The sequence below is a fragment of the Pituophis catenifer genome, unplaced genomic scaffold (genome assembly GCF_029215685.1).
Source record: "Pituophis catenifer annectens isolate HBS135680 unplaced genomic scaffold, rPitCat1.0.hap2 SCAF_4, whole genome shotgun sequence".
NCBI classification, from domain to species: Eukaryota; Metazoa; Chordata; class Lepidosauria; order Squamata; family Colubridae; genus Pituophis; species Pituophis catenifer.
In genome coordinates this window covers 115374743-115394374 of record NW_027256884.1, presented here as the reverse complement: position 1 = coordinate 115394374, position 19632 = coordinate 115374743, and the positions used below count along the sequence as shown (strand labels likewise).

At 40.3% G+C, this 19632-nt stretch overlaps 1 protein-coding gene across 1 annotated transcript in view; it reads right to left on the bottom strand.

The window, feature by feature from the left end:
- Positions 1 to 1596: 1596 nt before the first annotated feature.
- The window catches only part of LOC139316825 (matrix metalloproteinase-18-like), a 37827-nt gene continuing 19791 nt past the window's right edge, over positions 1597 to 19632 (bottom strand). The window contains exons 5-6 of the mRNA XM_070943664.1: positions 14350 to 14601; positions 1597 to 1649 (exon numbers count right to left, since the gene is read on the bottom strand). Coding sequence (XP_070799765.1) covers positions 1597 to 1649; positions 14350 to 14601 — 305 coding nt within the window. The remainder of the gene's footprint in view (positions 1650 to 14349; positions 14602 to 19632) is intronic.

The following is a 19632-nucleotide window of genomic DNA, read 5'->3' as shown; positions in this document are numbered from 1 at the left end:
GCTAGAGATAGAGGATGATTTTTCTTCTTGTAGGAACAACTTGTGAGTCACCGTCATTTCTGGGATTTGAAACACATTCCTGGACCCAGAATTGCATGTATCCAGTGCAGAGTTTTCCTGAGGAAGTAACAAACCGATTCAGGGGAGATCAGAGTGAATAATTAATGTGGCATGGTTGCATATTAAATAAAAAAAAAAAGCGCTTGAGCACAGTTTATTTTATTTATGTTTCTTATCAATTTTCAGAAACAAAGAAAGCAGAAAGAAAAATTGTAACCAGCCTGCCTTCCATAGAAGACCTGTATATTGTGTAGGTCAGAAGGAGGGCTGACAAGATATCTGCAGACGTCTCACATCCTGGATACAAACTTTTTCAATTCCTCCCCTCAGGATGGCGCTGTAGGGCGTTGCATGCCAAAACAACTAGACATAGGGACAGTTTTTTTCCTTTGTGCCATCACTCTGCAGAACACTTAATTCTCACAGTGCTGTCTAATGTCTATGTGTCATTATACATAGACTACATGTTTACCCATGTAGTCAAACTGTAGTATTATTATTTGTCCTTCTTATTATCTTCTTTACTCCCCAATCTTGTTGGTGTTATTATTATATTTGTTATGATTATTATTCTGTTTCTTTGCATGTATATTGAGAGCTTCTGCACCAGAGATAAATTCCTTGTGTGTCTAATAACACGTTGCCAAATAAAGCATGCATGCATGCATGCATTCATTCATTCATTCGTTCATTCATTCATTCATTCATTCATTCATTCATTCATTCAAAGCGGAAATGTGGGAAACTCAATCAAGCAGGCACTTCAGAGCTACTGTAGTCTTCAGACAGCTAGACAAAACCACAATTTTTGGAGCCGCAAGAGGATCTGAGAATCTGAGCTGTGAGACAAGAGTCTCACAGCTTTGGAAAAGAGTCCAAAAAAACAAACAAGCCCACTTCCTATAGAGTTCTACAAACCAGCTCCTGAAACAGAGGACTGATGAGTGCTGGGGTTGGGGTGAGAGAGAGAAGCCCATGTACAAATCTATAAAGGAGAGAAAAGGGTTTTCACATGCAAATGGACCGAGAATGCCTACAATCTCAAGGAAAGTTTTAAAGAAAAAAATATAGTTAAGAAAACATAGAAGAATGGAATGGAATGGAATGGAATGGAATAGAATAGAATAGAATAGAATAGAATAGAATAGAATAGAATAGAATAGAATAGAATAGAATTCAATTCTTTATTGGCCAAGTGTGATTGGACACACAAGGAATTTGTCTTGGTGCATACGCTCTCGGTGTACATAAAAGAAAAGATACATTCGTCAAGAATCATAAGGTTCAACACTTAATGATAGTCATAGGAAACAGTCAATATAAATCTTAAGGATATCAGCAACAAGGTTACAGTCATACAGTCATAAGTGGGAGGACTAACAGAGGAATAGGAACATAGAACGACACCACCAAAACAGAAATGTACCACGGATTAAAAAATAGAAATAGAATAGTTGTAGACTTAGACCCATGATGGCGAACCTCTGGCATGTGTGCCAGAGGTGGCACACAGAGCCCTCTCTGCTGGCATGTGCACTATTGCCCCAAGTCAGATCTCTGTGGCGTTTCTTTCGTGAGCTTCTGTTTCCCTGCAAACAATGAAACAGAAGCTCACGAAAGAAAAAGATCTCACCTCTTGCTGCGCTACTGGTGTTGAGATGCCCCCCTCCTGCCAGCCAGCTGGTCTTCAGGTCTCTACTGCGCATGCATTTATGTCCATGCATGCATGCGTGCATGTCCATGCATGTGAGCATTCACGCATGCACACACTTTTCAGTTTGGGCATGCACATGCACACAGTTTGGGCACTCGGTGCCTAAAAGGTTTGCCATAATTGACTTAGACTATTTGGAAGAAAGTAAAATAAGATAGTTTAATTTTGTACAGTAAAACAGTTTAGTGTGGGGAAAAACAAATAAGAGTCTTTGTATCTGTATCGTTATTAAGAAAAACCCTAACAATAGGCAAGGCCTGAAAGAAGAAGAACTTTTAGCTCATTCTACAGCCTGTTAAAGCCTCAGTACAGATGTAGTTTAGAATAGATCTTTCTTTTTCTTCCATAGTTCTTGAATATATTGAATATTGAATACATTGACTGCACCTGTAAAAAGAATCATGCATCGCTGCACTCTTAATAAACAGCATTTATCCCATGATATATCCTCAACATGGAAACCTTTCTCAGAAGTCAGTGGCAGAGCAATTCTGCATTTTTATGGCCTCGGAGATAAGACCCGGGTGGTTACATACCTCTATGAATTTCAGGTCCTTGGTGTAGGATAGTGCAGACTGGGGCTTGATTAGTGGATTGGCAATGCTGCATGGCCATAGCATCAAAGCACCCAAGAAGAAGATCAGGTGATTCATGATAGAGCTTCCAAACTAGCTTTAAACAAGCAAGTCTTTAGCCCTCAATGTCATGTAGCCCAAGAACACCGACTTTTATAAGACTGAGTGAACAGTGGCATGTTGTAAAATTCCAGGTGACTCACTTTATGGCATTCTTCTGCTTTTTTCTCCCTGTTTCTGAAATATTTTTGTTCAAGTGTCAGAATTTCAAAATATTATCAGGAAGCACAGCTTGATATCTTTTTTTCTTCTTCCTTGTTGACATTTCCACTGATGTATACGTGCAGGAGGTACTTTATTTCTCCCCCTCATTTTCCATTTTTTTTCTTTAATCCCCTAAACCACAGACTAAAGGGAAGTTGACTTTTCAAAATTCAGTCCAACATAATTGGGAATGAGCCAATGTTGTTTGACTTGCCCAATCTTTTTTTTTTTTTTTGCTTGCCACCAAGGCTCTGGATTTTGATATGTTTATTTTATGTATTTTTGGAATTATTCTCTCTTCCCCATTTTGGTTTTGTGGGTGTTATTTAATTTTAGGATGGGACTATTAGTTGCACAGAACTTTTGGGATTAAACAGCATGCAAGTGTAAAGTAAATAATCAAACAAGCATTATCTAGTTTTGGTCGCCACAGTGCAAAAAAGATGTTTTATTTTATTTATTTATTTTATTTGATTTCTATACCGCCCTACTCCCGAAGGACTCAGGGCAATGCACAGCCAAACAATAAAACACATACATACAAAATTTAAAAGTAGAATAAAATCAAATTAAATAATTTTGGCCCCGACAAATTTAAAACCCCAAACTTTTAAAACCAATTTAAAATTGAATGTATAAAATACTAAAAGATATTTAAAAATTAAAAATCTTTTATAAAATGTTGAGACTCTAGAAAGACTGCAGAGAAGAGCAACGAAGATGATTAGGGGCCTGAAGGCTAAAACATACGATGAACGGTTGCAGGAACTGGGTATGTCTAGTCTGATGAAAAGAAGGATTGGGGGGTGACATGATAGCAGTGTTCCAATATTTCAGGGGCTGCCACAAAGAAGAGGGAGTCAAGCCAGTGGTGAAATGTAAAATTTGTTACTACCGGTTCTGTGGGTGTGGCTTAGTGGGGGGGGGGGTTAATGTGACTGGGTGGGCATGGCCAACTTTTTTTTTTACTTTTAAAAGCATTTTTTCTACAGCCTTAAGAGATTGCAGAAAAAAATTGCTTTTAAAAGCCTCTGACAATCCCAGCTGAGCCACGCGATCATCAGAGGCTTTTTTTTTTTTATTTTTAAAAGCATATTTCTTAAATCAGAAAAGGGCTCTGACGAGGGCTCTGAATCGGAGGCAGAGAAAGGGCCACCTGAGAGGTACGTGCTGCCTCCGGAGCCTCCAGAGTTGGATCTCAGCGAGGCAGGGGGCGCCTGTTCCCAGTGCACGCGTGCGCAGAGCTGCCAGAAGGCAAGAACAGTTAAAACAAAAGGGACGACTCGGGAGTAGGGCTGGGAGATGATTGGCTCTCCCATAAGACTTAAAGAGGAGCAATGGCACGTGGGCCTTTGCAGGAAACAATGTTGTTAATTCTGTGCAGTTTAAAGTCTGAAGATCTGTTTGATTCTGGACTCCGTGTGGCTTTGCCAAGTAGCAGCGTGTCAAGGGAGATAAAGGTGGGTGATTATCAGCCTTATCCCGAATGACTCTTTACAACTATTTGGGACTCATCTGTGAATAAACAGAATTCACAGCTGTTAAAATAAAACAGGATTTTGGGACTACTCATGTGTTTTACTGGCTCAGGAAGCCTAGATCAGAACAGGCGGGTCTTCAGCCATTTCATCATTTGTATGAATACTGTGAGACTTCAACTGAAGAAAGAATGGGACCAAGCCAACAGTCCTGCAGCCTCTGTGGCATATTGTCAAGCATTCAGCTGTTCTCTCATCTACCAGTTGTGAAACTTTGCAAAGCAGGCAATCAGGTTACATAGAGTGATGTGTAGCCATTTGTGGAATATTACCATGTTGTGCATCCTTTTTAGACATCCCAGAGTGAACAATCTTCAGACCTTCAGACTACCAAAATTTTATCTCTTTCGCGACTCAGCCACATCCCAGTTATAGTGAAATTCATCAATGATGCTAACTTCTCCTCTTCTTTTTCTTCCTTTTCTGTCTTATACTGTTGAGAAAAAGAGTAGAGCAATTTCCCCATTACACATAGTCCTTGACTTACAACCACGATTTCTGTTGCTAACGAGACAACAGTGATTTTAATAATAGATTTTATCTGTTATTTATTATTTTATTCTGGAATTTTTAACTGAATATTCATTCAGTGTTTTTATTTGTTCTGGTCTCTGGTCTTTGACTGTAATAAACTTGATTTGATTTGCTAACGAGACAATTTTTAAGTGAATTTTGCCTCATTTTGTGACCTTTCTTGCCACAGTTGTTATGGGAATCACTGCAATTGTCAAGTTAGTCACACAGTTGTTAAATGAATCTGGCTTCCCCATTGACTTTGCTTGTCAAAAGGTCCAAAAGGGGATCTCGGACAGTGGTGGGATTCAATTTTTTAACAACCGGTTCTGTGGGCGTGGCTTAGTTGGGGGTGTGGCTTGGTGGTCATGTGACTGGGTGGGCGTGGCTAGCTGGTCATGTGACCGGTGGGCATGGCTATCTGCATCCTCACATTTATGCCCATTGCGGCATTCCATGTCACTCATTTCACAACTGCTTCTCTTCATCATGGTGACAAGATAGGGCAAAAACATAAAATGTGAGGACAGTCATAAGTTCGAGGACTGGTCAAAAGTGCGAGGACCAGTCAAAAATAACTTTTTCAGCCCTCTGAGTAGTCCATATGCACAAAAGAACTACCCAGAGGGCTGAAAAAAGTGATTTCTGACAGGTCCTCGCACTTTTGACCGGTCTTCGCACTTATGACTGGTCATCATTTATGCCCATTGTAGCATTCTTAACAACCGTGTCACTCATTTCACAACTGCTTCTCTTCACCATGGTGACAAGATAGGGCAAAAACGTAAAATGTGAGGACAGTCGTAAGTTCGAGGACTGGTCAAAAGTCCGAGGACCAGTCAGAAATAACTTTTTCAGCCCTCTGAGTAGTCCATATGCATAAAAGCAGTGGTGGGATTCAGCCAGTTCACACCACTTTGGGAGAACCGGTTGTTAACTTTCTGAGCAGTTTGGCAAACTGGTTGTTGGAAGAAATCATTAGGGCAGAGAACCGGTTGTTAAATTACTTGAATCCCACCACTGCATAAAAGGATACAGCAATAAAGAGGGATGAAGGAAGGGAAGGGAAATTAGAGTAGGAATGAGGGTAAGAGAGGGAGGAAGAGAGGAGGAGAAGGAGAAAGGAAGAGGAAGTAGGAAGGAGAAGAAGAGGGGGAGGATGAGAAAGTAAGAAGGAAAGAAAAGAGAGAGGTGGTAGGTTTGAGGAGAAAGATTGCTGTACAATAAAAAAGATGAAAGGGAAGAAAGCCAACCCCAAACAAATATAAAGATATTAAGATAAAGAATGAATTATTAAACTTTAAAGAATAAAAGAGAACAAATAAGAATAAATAACAATAATTACAAACACACATACAAACATAGAATGTATTTTCTTTGAACAGAGTATTTGACCGGTTCACAAATTTAAACAGTGTTTAGTCATTTCAATTAAATTTACAATTTCTATATTTCCTTTTTGCCATATTTATTCCTCATCTATTTTTGTAAAAAACTAATATTACCCTTCATCCTCATCTCTAATCTTAATGAAATTCAATTTTTCCCTTCTATTCTATATTATACCCCTTCCCATTGTCATCTATTTTTATATCCATCCTCACATTGGTTAATTATGTAATATTACAGTTGTTTAATATAAATTCAACATTTTAATATAAATCAATTAGTTATGTAACTACCTTTTTTGTATATTAATCAATATGAACATGAATATTCCAATTATTTCCATGCAACCCAATTTCTTACAAATCAATTAATTATATTTACCAATAATAATAAACCAAATAATTTCCCCCATATATTCCTCCAAACCACAACTTAACCATTTCTGCTTTCAACACAATATACAATTAATAGTATCTCAATTATTACAATTCCCTAGTTAAATAGAGCTTTTTTCCTTTTGTGTTTTAAAATCTTGAACTCTCCTCTTTTTCCCTAAATTTCCCATTGTTTGCACCTACCTTTTTTGGTGAGGAAAAAGAAAAGAAATCTGCCTGCCTAATTTTCCAATGTTGCAGCAACAGCAAAGCCAACAGCCTGCTTTACTTTCAGTTTCGTTTTTCAGCATAGCTAGGGGAAAAAAATCTGCTCCAGCAAGCAGCAGAGCCCTGAGCAAAACAGCTGAGAGCAAATCAGCTGAGAGTCGGGAGCCGATCTAATCAAGGGCTAATTAGCCTATGCTGAAGCTCCGTGGGCCAATAAAATTACAAAAAAACACCAAACCGTTTGTTAAATTGCTGGCTCGCCCGCCCTTCGCCCATTTATTGGCAATAAATAGTGGTGCGGAGGGGCGGGGCAAGGGGCGGGGCAAGCCAGCAATTTAACAAATGGTTCGTCTGAACCCCCTAGAACCGGCAGAATCCCACCACTGATCTCGGACCCTGCAACTGTTATAAATATAAACCAATAGCCAAATGTCCTAATTTTGATCACATGGTGATAACTGCAAAGGTCATAAGGTCATAATTCCACAACCTGCTAACAAGAGCCGAATGTTCCCCATGTGTTGAATCATAAATGATTCTGTCATGCTTTAGTCTAGTCTAGCATGCTGTGCAACACTAGTCTATAAGATAAAAAGGAGAAACAATAAGATAACAATAAGAGAAAAAAAAGAGAAAGACATTTCATATTAAGATAATCTTTAGATTATTGGGCTGACATTTAGAATTGAATAGAATAACAGAGTTGGAAGGGACCTTGGAGGTCTTCTAGTCCAACCCCCTGCTTAGGCAGGAAACCCTACACCACTTCAGACAAATGGTTATCCAACATCTTCTTAAAAACTTCCAGGGTTGGAGTATTCACAACTTCTGGAGACAAGTTGTTCCACTGATTAATTGTTCTAACTGTCAGGAAATTTCTCCTTAGTTCTAAGTTGCTTCTCTCCTTGATTAATTTCCACCCATTGCTTCTTGTTCTACTCTCAGGTGCTTTGGAGAATAGCTTGACTCCCACTTCTTTGTGGCAACTCCTGAGACATTGGAACACTGCGATCATGTCTCCCCTAGTCCTTCTCTTCCTTAAACTAGACATGCCCAGTTCATAAAGAAATATAAAGAAGTTAAAGTTAGATACAAATCAAGACAGGGCTTTGTCCAGTCAGTATTAGGCCCGCCCCTGTTTCAGAACAAGTTCATGATGACTGAGATGAAGTCTAAGAGTGACTCTGCCTTTGGTGCAGAAATGACCTTGTGAGAGCCAGACTATTTTATCTACTCACAGTCTCATAGAATATGTGCAAGAACTTGGAAAATCCCCTTGTTTATGAGGAAGTTTCGGTGGATAAAGTTACTTAAAAATGATTAACAAATTGCCCTTTAGCAACACCTGTTTTTTAAAAAAGAAAACATTAATAATTAAAGTTGAAAATATTAATAATTGCAGACTGTCACTGGCATACATCTTAAAGGGGGTGCTGCATTCAATGAAATTTGGTGCAAATCTTTCAGATGGACCTACTTGTTCAGACTTCAGTGGTCCCTGGATATGTTGCCTGTTGTACTTGAGGGCCAATTTGGTGAGCCTTAGATTAATCTAAATTTGGATCTAACACTTGGATGCTTTACAATACACAGATTATCCTTGATTTACAATAGTTTGTTTAGTGACCGTTCAAAGTTACAACGGCACTGCAAAAAATGACTTATGACTGTTTTTGGTCATATTTTTGGTTATGACTGTTTTTTGTGATTGGTCTCATTCGAGACAATGATGAATCCGCATACAGACACGTGTTGTGGCCTGTCAGCGGCCTGTGCAGTTAGTAGCTGATTCTGACAGCGAGGAGGCTGGTGTGGTGCTGCGCCAGCAGCCTGTGCAGTTGGCACTTGAGTCAGACAATGAGGAGGCTGGAGAAGATGTGGTTCCAGAGGCGGGGATTCAGCCAGGGCCTTCAGAACCTCCAGAAGCTCCCATAAGTGAAGAGGAAGAAGAGGAGGAGCCTCTTCTCGATGCACGAGCGCAAAGAGCTGCAAAAGGCAGGAGTGGCTCCTCAGGAGAAGGTCGCCTTGAGAGTAAGGCTTGGGGCTAATTGGCCACTCCCCTAGCCTATTTAAGGAAGGATGATGACTGATGCAATTTGCAGGAAACAACTTTGTTCACATTCCTATGCATCTTGATTCCAGAAACGTTTGATTCGGCTCTTGTTTTTCTCTTATCAGTTTTCCTGCAAATTGCTCCTGGGCATTCTGCCAACCACAGTAAGATTATGGTTATCTGAAATACTGTGCCTCAGAACTGAGTTATTATTCTTTGAACTCTTGTTGGCTGTTAATGAAGTTAAATTAACGTTCCTTGTTCAGAAAAGACTGATTTAAATTGTACTTGTGTTTGAACAACTACTAAGAAAGCTCATTAGTAGTCCTTAATTAGTAAACTAAGGTTTGTACGGACTTTGTGTGTGCTGTGTTCTTTGGGGTCCGTACCTGGGACAGAACAATGGGAGGTTGAACAACTAGCCCCATGATGCAACCGGAACAATCTGGAACTGAACACACTCAAAACTGTAGAAATGGTGGTAGACTTTAGGAGAAACCCTTCCATGCTACTACCTCTTACAATGCTAGACAACACAGTATCAACAGTAGATACCTTCAAATGTTTAGGTTCTACCATATCTCAAGACCTAAAATGGACACCTAACGTCAAAAATGTTGTCAAAAAAGCACAACAAAGAATGCTCTTTCTGCGCCAACTCAGGAAGCTCAAACTGCCCAAGGAGCTGCTGATTCAGTTCTACAGAGGAATTATTGAGTCTGTCATCTGCACCTCTATAACTGTTTGGTTTGGTCCTGCAACCCAACAAGACAGACACAGACTTCAGAGGATAATTAGAACTGCAGAAAAAAACAATTGCTACCAACCTGCCTTCCATTGAGGACCTGTATACCGCACGAGTCAAAAAGAGGGCTGTGAAAATATGTACAGACCCTTCATATCCTGGACATAAACTGTTTCAACTTCTACCCTCAAAATGAGGCTATAGAGCACTGCACACCAGAACAACTAGACACAAGAACAGTTTTCCCCTGAACGTCATCTAACATCAAACTATTCACTAAGTCTGCATTACTATTAATATTAATATTCTCATCGTTCCTATCACCCATCTCCTCCCACTTATGACTGCATGACTGTAACTTCTTGCTGTATCCTTATGATTTATATTGATTGTTTTCTAGTATGATTTGATTGCTTATTTGTACTCTATGATTATCATTAAGTGCTGTATCTTTTTACTCTTCATGAATGTGTTTTATTTTCCTTATGTACACTGAGAGCATATGCACCAAAGACAAATTCCTTGTGTGTCCAATCACACTTGGCCAATAAAGAATTCTATGTTCTATGTTTTCACACTTACGGCCATTGTGGCATCCCCATGGTCACATGATCAAAACTCAAATGCCTGACAACTGGTTCATATTTATCGTGGTTGCAGTGTCCCAGAGGGGTCATGTGATCATCTTTTGTGACCTTCGGATAAACCAAGACAGTGTGGTCATGTGATCAATTTGTGCAAACGTCTGACAAGCAGAGTCAATGGGGAAGCCAGATTCACTTAACAACTGGGGCATGGAAAGTAATGTGGGGCAAACATGGAGAAAAACTCATTTAACAAATATCTCACTTGGCAACATAAATATTGGGCTCAGTTGTGGTTGTAAGTTGAGGACTACCTGTATTGCACCCTAAATAAATCAAAGGGGAATAACACCAGATGAACACACAACCCAAACCACTTAAGTGTAAAATTTATTATGTTGTGTTGTGCATGTTGTAATCGTAGGTTAGAAAGACCTTGAGAAATGGGAGAAAGAGATACTGCATGGGAAAGTGATCAGATAAGAGAGGGTTCAGCCTGCAGCTGCATAACGGATAGAGAAAGAGGAGAGATCCTCCCGAACTTCCCACGCTATAACAGAAATTGGGAGATTTGTACATTCAGGCTTTCAAGATGCTGTTATTGTAGTCTCAAATAGAAGTAGCTCATATAGTGTGTTTCTTGTCTAGTATACGTGGGAAGGCTGACATGTTGTGTGAACCTTTAGCCGCTATTGGACAAATTTAGCGCAATTTGTTTAGTCATTGTGTAGAACTCTATTTTTTAAATACTGCAGTCATGATTTAGTCTTGCTTCTCCACTGAAGAGGTCAGATTTCATGTTACAGATTTCACTGACAGACTGCCATCTGTCAGAAATGGTGTAGGATCTCCAGCTTGGGATCCCGATGCTCCATCTTTTTCACAAACAGTATTGGGGTAACTTACAAATGGAGCACTAAAACTTTATAAAAATATCAAAATATCTGATGTGAGAAAATGTAGGCTGCTGAATTTTCAGGCTTATCTGTGAAGCTGTGTTAGGTGGATAGAGTCAGCAATGCTTGGAGCATTGAACTTGCCAAAAAGAGTTTGACTCAGTCCTCCTCCTCCTCCTCCTCCTCCTCCTCCTCCTCCTCCTCCTCCTCCTCCCCCCCCCCCGCTCCTCCTCCTCCTCCTCCTCTTCCTGATTATGGAGTCATTTAGAACGTTTAGACTGGATTTGGCATTTCTGTCCACCTATCAAGTTCTTCCCAAGGAGCCAGGATAGGCAGATGTTCTTCTTTGATGGTGATAAAGGTATCATTGCAGGAAGTAAGTTGTTCTGAGTAAAGCTGCCTTCTGCAATTGACAGATGATGATTTTGTCAATGCCAATTCTTCTGTCTCCAGGTCTTGCCACATCCACTATCCAGAGTTTTGTTTTGTTTTTTGGTCAATCTTATCAACAATTGTTAAGTCTGGTGTACTTTGTGTCAGGTGCCTGTCTCTTTGAATTCTAAAGCCCCAGAGCAATTTAGCTTCTTCATTTTCCACGAATTTCTCAATGTTATGGTTCCACCAGTTCTTGCTTGCAGGCATACGGTCTTTCTTGCGGATCTTCCAATGCACCATTGTTGCTACATTATGATGCCATTGTTTGCAGTCAGTCTGTGCGAGCGTCTTGCAGCAGCTAACCAAGTGATCCTTTGTTTCTGCAGCTTCTTTGCTGAGGCAGCATTTGCTATCTGTTGCTGTCATCTCAATTCTGACTTTGTATAACGTTTGTTCTTAAGGCTTGGTCTTGTGCAGCCAGAATTAGCCTCTCTGTCTCTTTCTTCAGTATTCCTGCTCTTAGCCATTGCCAGGTCTTGTTATTGTCTGCTTTGCCTCCCTTTTTTTTTTTTTAAAATCTACTGGCCAGGTAATGCTTTGCCTTCCCATGTCTCTTTTCTATTCTTCATTTGGTTTTTCTTGTATGCAAGTTTTGTATCTCCAGTCTCAGTAAGCTTTCCTGGTATACTAGCTTCAGTGCATCTCCTTCACCAACCTCCCAATGCCCTTTTCCCTTCTTTGACTGACTGGTGCACTTGCAACATTCCACGCCCACCTATTTTTCTTGATAAGTAGAGTCTGTCAACATCGCTACATGGATGAAGTTAATGATTCATTGTCATTATTTTTCTGGTCTTCCTATGCAGGGCCTTTAGCTATTCTTCTCTCTCTCTCTCTCTCTCTCTCTCTCTCTCTCTCTCTCTCTCTCTCTCTCCCCCTCCCTCCCTCCCTCTCTCATTCATTCATCCTGCCCAATGTGCAGAGAAGTATTTAATATGAGAGCCACAAATGAGTAGGATAAAGAAATAAGATTCTTAGTGGGTTCTTTTTCCTGTTTGTTGTGGGTATGGAAAGACAGAAACGTATCTTAGGTAACTTTAGGACAGCCTTCTCAAATGGCATCTTTCCAATATGTTTGGAGTTTACAGTAAATGTCAGAATAATGCTAATAAGTGTGGAGGTTTCGGGCAGTTAAAAGATGCTTTAGGATTAGAATGTTTAACATGTGCCAGAGATAAACTTCGATCAAATCAAAGTGATATGCGAATTTGGAGAACAACAATTTTAGCAGACAGGACCTCCATTATTCAGGATGATAGCTGAAAGCAAACATGGAATACAGCAGTGGCCAAAATTGTGGAAACCTTTTGGGAAGAGTGTATTTTCTAAAACCACTTTTTTGGGGAGTAGTACATTAAAATTATATATCAATGGAAAGATAATTTAATCAAGAATGTAATGCAATACCTTTTATGAAGGATTTGCTATTTGCTAATAGCAGTTACAGTATAAAGAAGAAAAGTGAAACACGTAGAAAAAAGCGAGACATACAAAAATTATCACCATAGAAAAAATGAGATATACAAAAATTATCACCATGTCAGTTAATACTCAGTTGGGTAACCTTTAGCATGAATTACGGCCTTACAACGTCTTCCCATGGAGTGAACCAAATCTTTTAGTTCTGCAGCTGTTATAATGTGAAACCAAGATTGAGTGATTGCTTCTATTAACTGGGTTTTATTGCTGGGTTGCTTCTGACTAACAAGTTTCTTTAGTTGGTTCCAAATATTTTCAATTGGGTTAAAGTCTGGGCTATTCCCAGGCCATTCCAGCAGTGGAATATGATTATCTTGAAACTCCAAAAAAAAAAAAAAAAAAAAAGTGGTGTTATTAGCCATCAAACCTCAAAAATACACTTTTCCAAAAATGTTTCCACAATTTTGGCCACTATTGTATGTGGGAACCTGGATTATCATTTCTGTGCAGCCAAAAGAGAGATCAGAGGAAGTAGTGACAGGGTTTTATTCCTGCATCATTTGCTAAAAGATAAATAACAAGTTTACCCTCCATGAATTTGCTTTTTAGCTTTCAAGCAATCTAAACTAGTTCATGTATATCAGCCAAAGGCATCTCCTGGCAGCATGTGGCAGTGCCAACATTGCAGGAAGGTACCAACAAACTATAATATGTAAAGAAAACTGCATGAGGTTTCAGGAGTTGTGCTGTAAGGACTATGAAAGACTAAATAAAAAAAAATACGGTTATAGACCAAATACTCATATAATACACATACAACAAAACATATTCAAACTAGAAAGCTAACAGCCTTCCATTGTGAAAATCAAACGCATTCTATTTAAACCTTGACCTTCCTTACAACCATGAAAAGGTATTTTTATTTTTTAAGTGATTTGGTTACTTCAACTTTTGGCAGCCCCAGACTCCATAAATTCACCATTTTCAAACCAATGCAATAGTCTTTGTTGAATGATCACAGTGACCATTCAAAATTATGATGGCACTGAATGTTGGGGATTTATGAGGGATCCTCATGATTGCGGCCATCACAGTGTCCCCGGAGTCATGTGCTTGCAATTCAGGTGCTTGGCAAACTGGCCTGCCATTGCAACATCACGTCCCTCAGTCACATAACCAGACTGTTGTGACCCGGGCCCAAGAGGTAGTAATCGACGCAAACAGTTCCAGAACAAACAGACTTTATTAGAACAGCTGAGAATTAACTCATTCTCAGCGTAGTCCGAACTAAATTAAAACAAACTCTTCATAACACAAATTCTTCAGTCTAATCACCAACCTTGGTATAATTAGGCAAACTGCCAAAGGCTTCTCTTGGCAAAAGTTCAAAAGCAGAAGAGATAAGTACTGCAATACTATCAACGTTGTTTTCCAACGAAGAGCCCAAGAGCCGTTGCTGGTCTTTTAAGCCTTATGGGAGGGGCCAATTATCCTGAGTGGTCTACTCCTGAGTTGTCCTCTTTGCTTTAGCTGCTCTTGCCTTCTGGCAGCTCTTCTCATACGTGCACTGGGAACAGGCTCCTCCTGCTCCTCTGCCTCTCTACTGTCAGCTTCTGGAGGCTCCGGAGTCTGCACATCAATCCCCAATGGCTCTGGCCCAATCTCTGCCTCCGATGCAGAGCCCTCATCTGGGCCTTCCCCAGCCTCCAGAACTGGCCCATGTTCTTCCTCAGCCTCATCGCTGTCCGACTCCGCTGCCAGCTCTGCAGGCTGCTGGCGGACCACAACACAGCCTTTGTAACCTTCACTGCTGACTTTTGACAAGCAAAGTCAATGGGGAAGCCAGCAGGAGCTCGCAAATCACACGACTGCAGGATGATGCAACACTATCACGAAACCATGTGGGATTCGCTTAATGACAGCAACTGGAATTGCTACAACTCCCAGTGTAAATTGGCATTGTCCTGTGTTATCACGATTTATGACCATGTCCTTTAGTGGTCCCAATGGCCATCAGTAAGCAAGAAGTACCTGTAATTTGGGATATACGGTAGATAGAATTCTTTATTGGCCAAGTGTGATTGGACACACAAGGAATTTGTCTTCGGTGCATAAGCTCTCAGTGTACATAAAAGCTATAAACTATAAATCATGATATGTTGGTTTTTATTCCCATGCACACGCTTGATGTGGTCAGTGAAAGTGAAAGTGAGGTAGGTCTACAAAACACATGGCAGAGATCAGGGGTGGGTTCTACTTACCTTTACTACCAGTTTGCAATGGGGCATGTGCAGAAACGTTCTGATGATGTCGGGATCGGTGAGCGGAGCCTCCCGCCGGCTTTACTACCAGGGGTAGTAAATGTGAACCAGGGGCAACCCACCACTGGCAGAGATGAGGTGGACATATTTTTATAGCAAATCTTCATCGATTTCTGAGCATCACCACTTAGTTCCAGGGTAAAAAGCATGTGCATCAAAAGGAGTCAGAAGTCAATCCTTTTTTTCTCTTTTCCCCTTTCCCCTACATTTTTTTCTCTTCCCCTTTTCCTCCCTTGTTTTCCCATTATCTTTAGTTTCCTTTGTATTTCTGTATTTTACATGTTGATAAACTGAACGTTGGAAGTTACAACAGCCCTGTAAAAAGTGACTTACGACCATTTTTCACACTTAACGACTCTTGTAGCATTCCCGTGGTCACGTGACATTGCAGTGTCCCAGGGTCATGTGATCACTCTTTCTGAACTTCTGATGAGCAAAGTCAATGGGGAAACAACCATGTGGCAAGAAGGATCTTAAAATGGGGCAAAATTCACTTAACAACTGTCTTGCTTAGCAACAGAAATTTTGGGCTCAATTGTGGTTGTAAGTCAAGGGCTACCTGCTCTGAGTTTGGAACAAAATGTATGAATTTTGCTCTTGAAATATTTGGAAACATTTGCAAATTTTGTACATCCTTATGCTTAAGTGATCTATGCAGGGCACAGTTTTAATGAGATAAAACAATAGACTACACCTTGATGTTATTTGAACAGTTAAACTTAGCTAAAGTCAATTAATTTTATTTATTTGTTTTATATATCGTATTTAGAAATCACCCATTCCCCCATTCCCCCATTCTATTTGTTATATAGAAATTAATCCCTTTTATAAGGCAAATGTTTTTTTCTAGTTTTAGTTATTTATTTTACTACATATATTGCTCTTCAAAATAGAATTCGTTTTTGAAAAACTGAGCACATGAGTTAAAATTCTGAGATAGCTGACTATATAAATTTGATTAATAAATAAACAAAGATTACAATCTATTTTAATTCATTTTACCTTCCCCAAGGAATTATGTTCAATTTTGCAACAGTTTCCATTCTTTTAAGTGTTTGTTCTAATGCTGATGATACTCAGCTGTACATCTCCACCCCAGACCATCCCAACGATGCCTTGGAAGTGATGTCCCAGTGCCTGGAGGCCATGCGGGTCTGGATGGGGAGAAACAGGCTTCGACTCAACCCTTCCAAGACCAAGTGGCTGTGGCTGCTGGCGTCCCGGTATAGCCAGCTGGTGCCATCGCTGATTATTGGGGGTGAATCATTGGCCCCCACGGAACGGGCTCACAACTTGGGCGTCCTCCTGGACGCACGGCTGTCTTTAGAAGAGCATAGGACGGCCATGGCCAGGGGGGGCTTTCTATCATGTTCACCTGATACGCCAGTTGCGCCCTTTTCTGGATCGGGACTCCCTACGCACAGTCACTCAAGCACTCGTCACTTCTCGTCTGGACTATTGTAACGCTCTGTACATGGGGCTCCCCTTGGGGTGCACCCGGAGGCTCCAACTGGTGCAGAATGCAGCCGCGCGGCAGATTATGGGAGCGACGGGGCGCTCCCATGTGACTCCTCTCCTGCATGAGCTGCATTGGCTTCCGGTGGACTTCCGGGTGTGCTTCAAGGTGTTGGTGATCACCTTTAAAGCGCTCCATGACTTAGGGCTGGGGTACTTACGGGACCGTCTTCTGCCACCAATTGCCTCCCACCAGCCAGTTCGCTCCCACAGAGAGGGCCTCCTCAGGGTGCCGTCGGCCAGACAATGTCGGCTGGTGACCCACAGGGGGAGAGCCTTCTCTGTGGTGGCACCTACCCTCTGGAACAATCTACCCCCAGAGATACGAGTGATCCCAGACCTCCGGACTTTTCGTCGGGCCCTTAAAACCTATTTCTTTCAGTTAGCCGGGCTGTCCTGATTTTATGATGGGTTTTTAAAATTTGAAATTGGTTTTAAATTGAAATGTTTTAAATTATGGGCCAAATTATTTAATTATTTTAAATCTATTTTAACTTTTGTGTATAAAGTGTTTTACTTTGGCTGTTCACCGCCCTGAGTCCGAAAGGAGAAGGGCGGTATAAAAATCTGAAAAAATAAATAAAATAAATAAATAATGATTTCACCCCTTTCATGACTAAACCAATGGATCCATTTGTGTAGATGTTGTCACCAGGTTTCATCACTTTACTGATGATATCTAAGTCATCATCAGATGGTCCTTATGTCAACACAATAGAGACTTCTTCTTCTGATGATATAGTAATGGAGAAGGAGGAACAATATGAGCAGAATCAAGTGCAGCATAGCTTTTCACAAGAATAATTTGGGAATTATTCCCAAATAAGCGTCTCTTGAGACTGAAGGATGCCAATGGAAAATTTGGGAAAGGTTAGGAATATTTTTCATACCAAGTAAAATAATGACCAGAGGTTATTTTCTATGTATTAGTGCATAAAAAAATTAGAGATGATCTTGGGGATAAGAGAGGAATGAGGAAACTGAGAAAGGAATTGCAGAAAAGATGATATAGTCCAGAGATGGAAGGAATGCTGAGAAAGAAACTCTAAAGGACTCTGTCTTTATGTTGTTTAATATAAGATAGGATAGAGAGAAACTTCAACAAGTTTTCAAGATTCTGTTATTCCCCCTTTCTATGTTGTCAAGATGACTCAGTTGCCAAGCATCTTAAATTTGATCATATGATCACAGGGATGCTACAACAGTTGTAGGTGTGAAAAACGGTCACAAGTCAGCTCTTCAGTGCTGTTGTAACTTTGAATGGTCACAAAACGGATTGTTGTAAGTTGAAGACTACCTGTGACAATAGCAATAGCACTTAGACTTATATACCACTTTATAGCCCTCTCTAAGCGGTTTACAGAGTCAGCCTCTTGCCCCCAACAATCTGGGTCCTCATTTTACCCACCTGGGAAGGATGGAAGGCTGAGTCAACCTTGAGCCTGGTGAGATTTGAACTGCCAAATTGCAGGCAGCCAGCAGTCAGCAGAAGTAGTCTGCAGTACTGCATTTAACCACTGCGCTACCGTGGCTCATAATCAGGGGTGGTATTCACTTACCTTCGCTACTGGTTCGCAAATGTGAGCGTACGTGCCTCCGCGCATGCACAGGACCTTCTGCGCATGTGCAGAGCATCAGAAATGGGATGTGATGATGTCCGTACAGGTGGGCGGAGTCTCCCACCACCGCTGCTACTGGTTCCCCCGAACCGGATAGAACCAGCTGAATACCACCACTGCTCATAATACTGTAGAGTATTACTAAACATCTCAAATTATTATTCAAATATTTAAATTTATTTAAATTTATTTAAATGCATGTGGGTATTGGCATAGTTTTTGTGTGTTGGCCCATCCATTCATTCTTCCATCCGCGTTTAAACACTATATTCTTCTTAAACATTATTATCGGTAACTTAGGGCTGCAATCAATACAGCAGAGACTATATGCCATCACTGAATTAATCAGAGGCAGGCGTATTAAAGTGAAGATCAGTGCTGTGAACAAATATGCTCTCCTTTGCTTGCTTGTTTGCCTGATAAATGAATAAACTTCATAATCCCCCACTCCCCAAACAGGTCTATAAAGAGGATTTTCACATGCAAGTGTGAAAAAGGGTTTTCACATGCAAGTGAGATTGACTTCCTTTGGTGAAAAGGAAAGTTTTAAAGAAGAGAAAGTTAAGGTAAGAAAAGATAGTGCTAACATAGGAATCTATATATATAAAAGCGAAAACCACTCACACATTAATCACGAAATCTCCAGAACCGTAAAGCTTACAAACTTGAAATTTGCCACGTATATTCCTCTGGGCTTCTAGGTGCTCACTAAGAAAGGATTTTTCGAAATGACCATCAGAGCATTAGTATTTCCTATATTATTATAACATGATCTGATGTTAATTAGTTAGACGTTCTACTCCCCCTCGGTTGCCAGGTGTCCACTATTTGAGCGGACAGTCCGCTTTTTTCACATTATGTTCACTATTTTTTTTCACAAAATAGTGGACATTTTTTTATTCAAAAGCTTTATGATTGTATATTTTTTAATATTTCTCAATGTTGTACTGAAATTAAAGAATTATTCCTTAAACACAAAGAATTGATCAAAGCTGCGCAGTCAAATAAAAAATACACACGACAGCAAAGTAAAATGTAATTTAATATTTTACATATTATTATGATATATTTGATGTTTTGCATTTTAAGTAAAGTTTTGAAGTGATTATTTTAATACGTGTTAAAATGTTTGTAAGAAAATATATAATTTAATTGTAATTTTTTTTTTTACTACTTAACACCCCCCCCTGCTTGTCCGCTATTTTTTGGAAGCAGACCTGGCAACCTATTGGTCTGACTATTGGGGGCGAGTCGTTGGCCCCCACAGATGGGGTTCGCAACTTGGGCGTCCTCCTGGACTCGCGGCTGTCTTTAGAAGAGCATATGGCGGCTGTGGCCAGGAGGACTTTTTATCAGGTTTGCCTGATTCGCCAGTTGCGTCCCTTTCTGG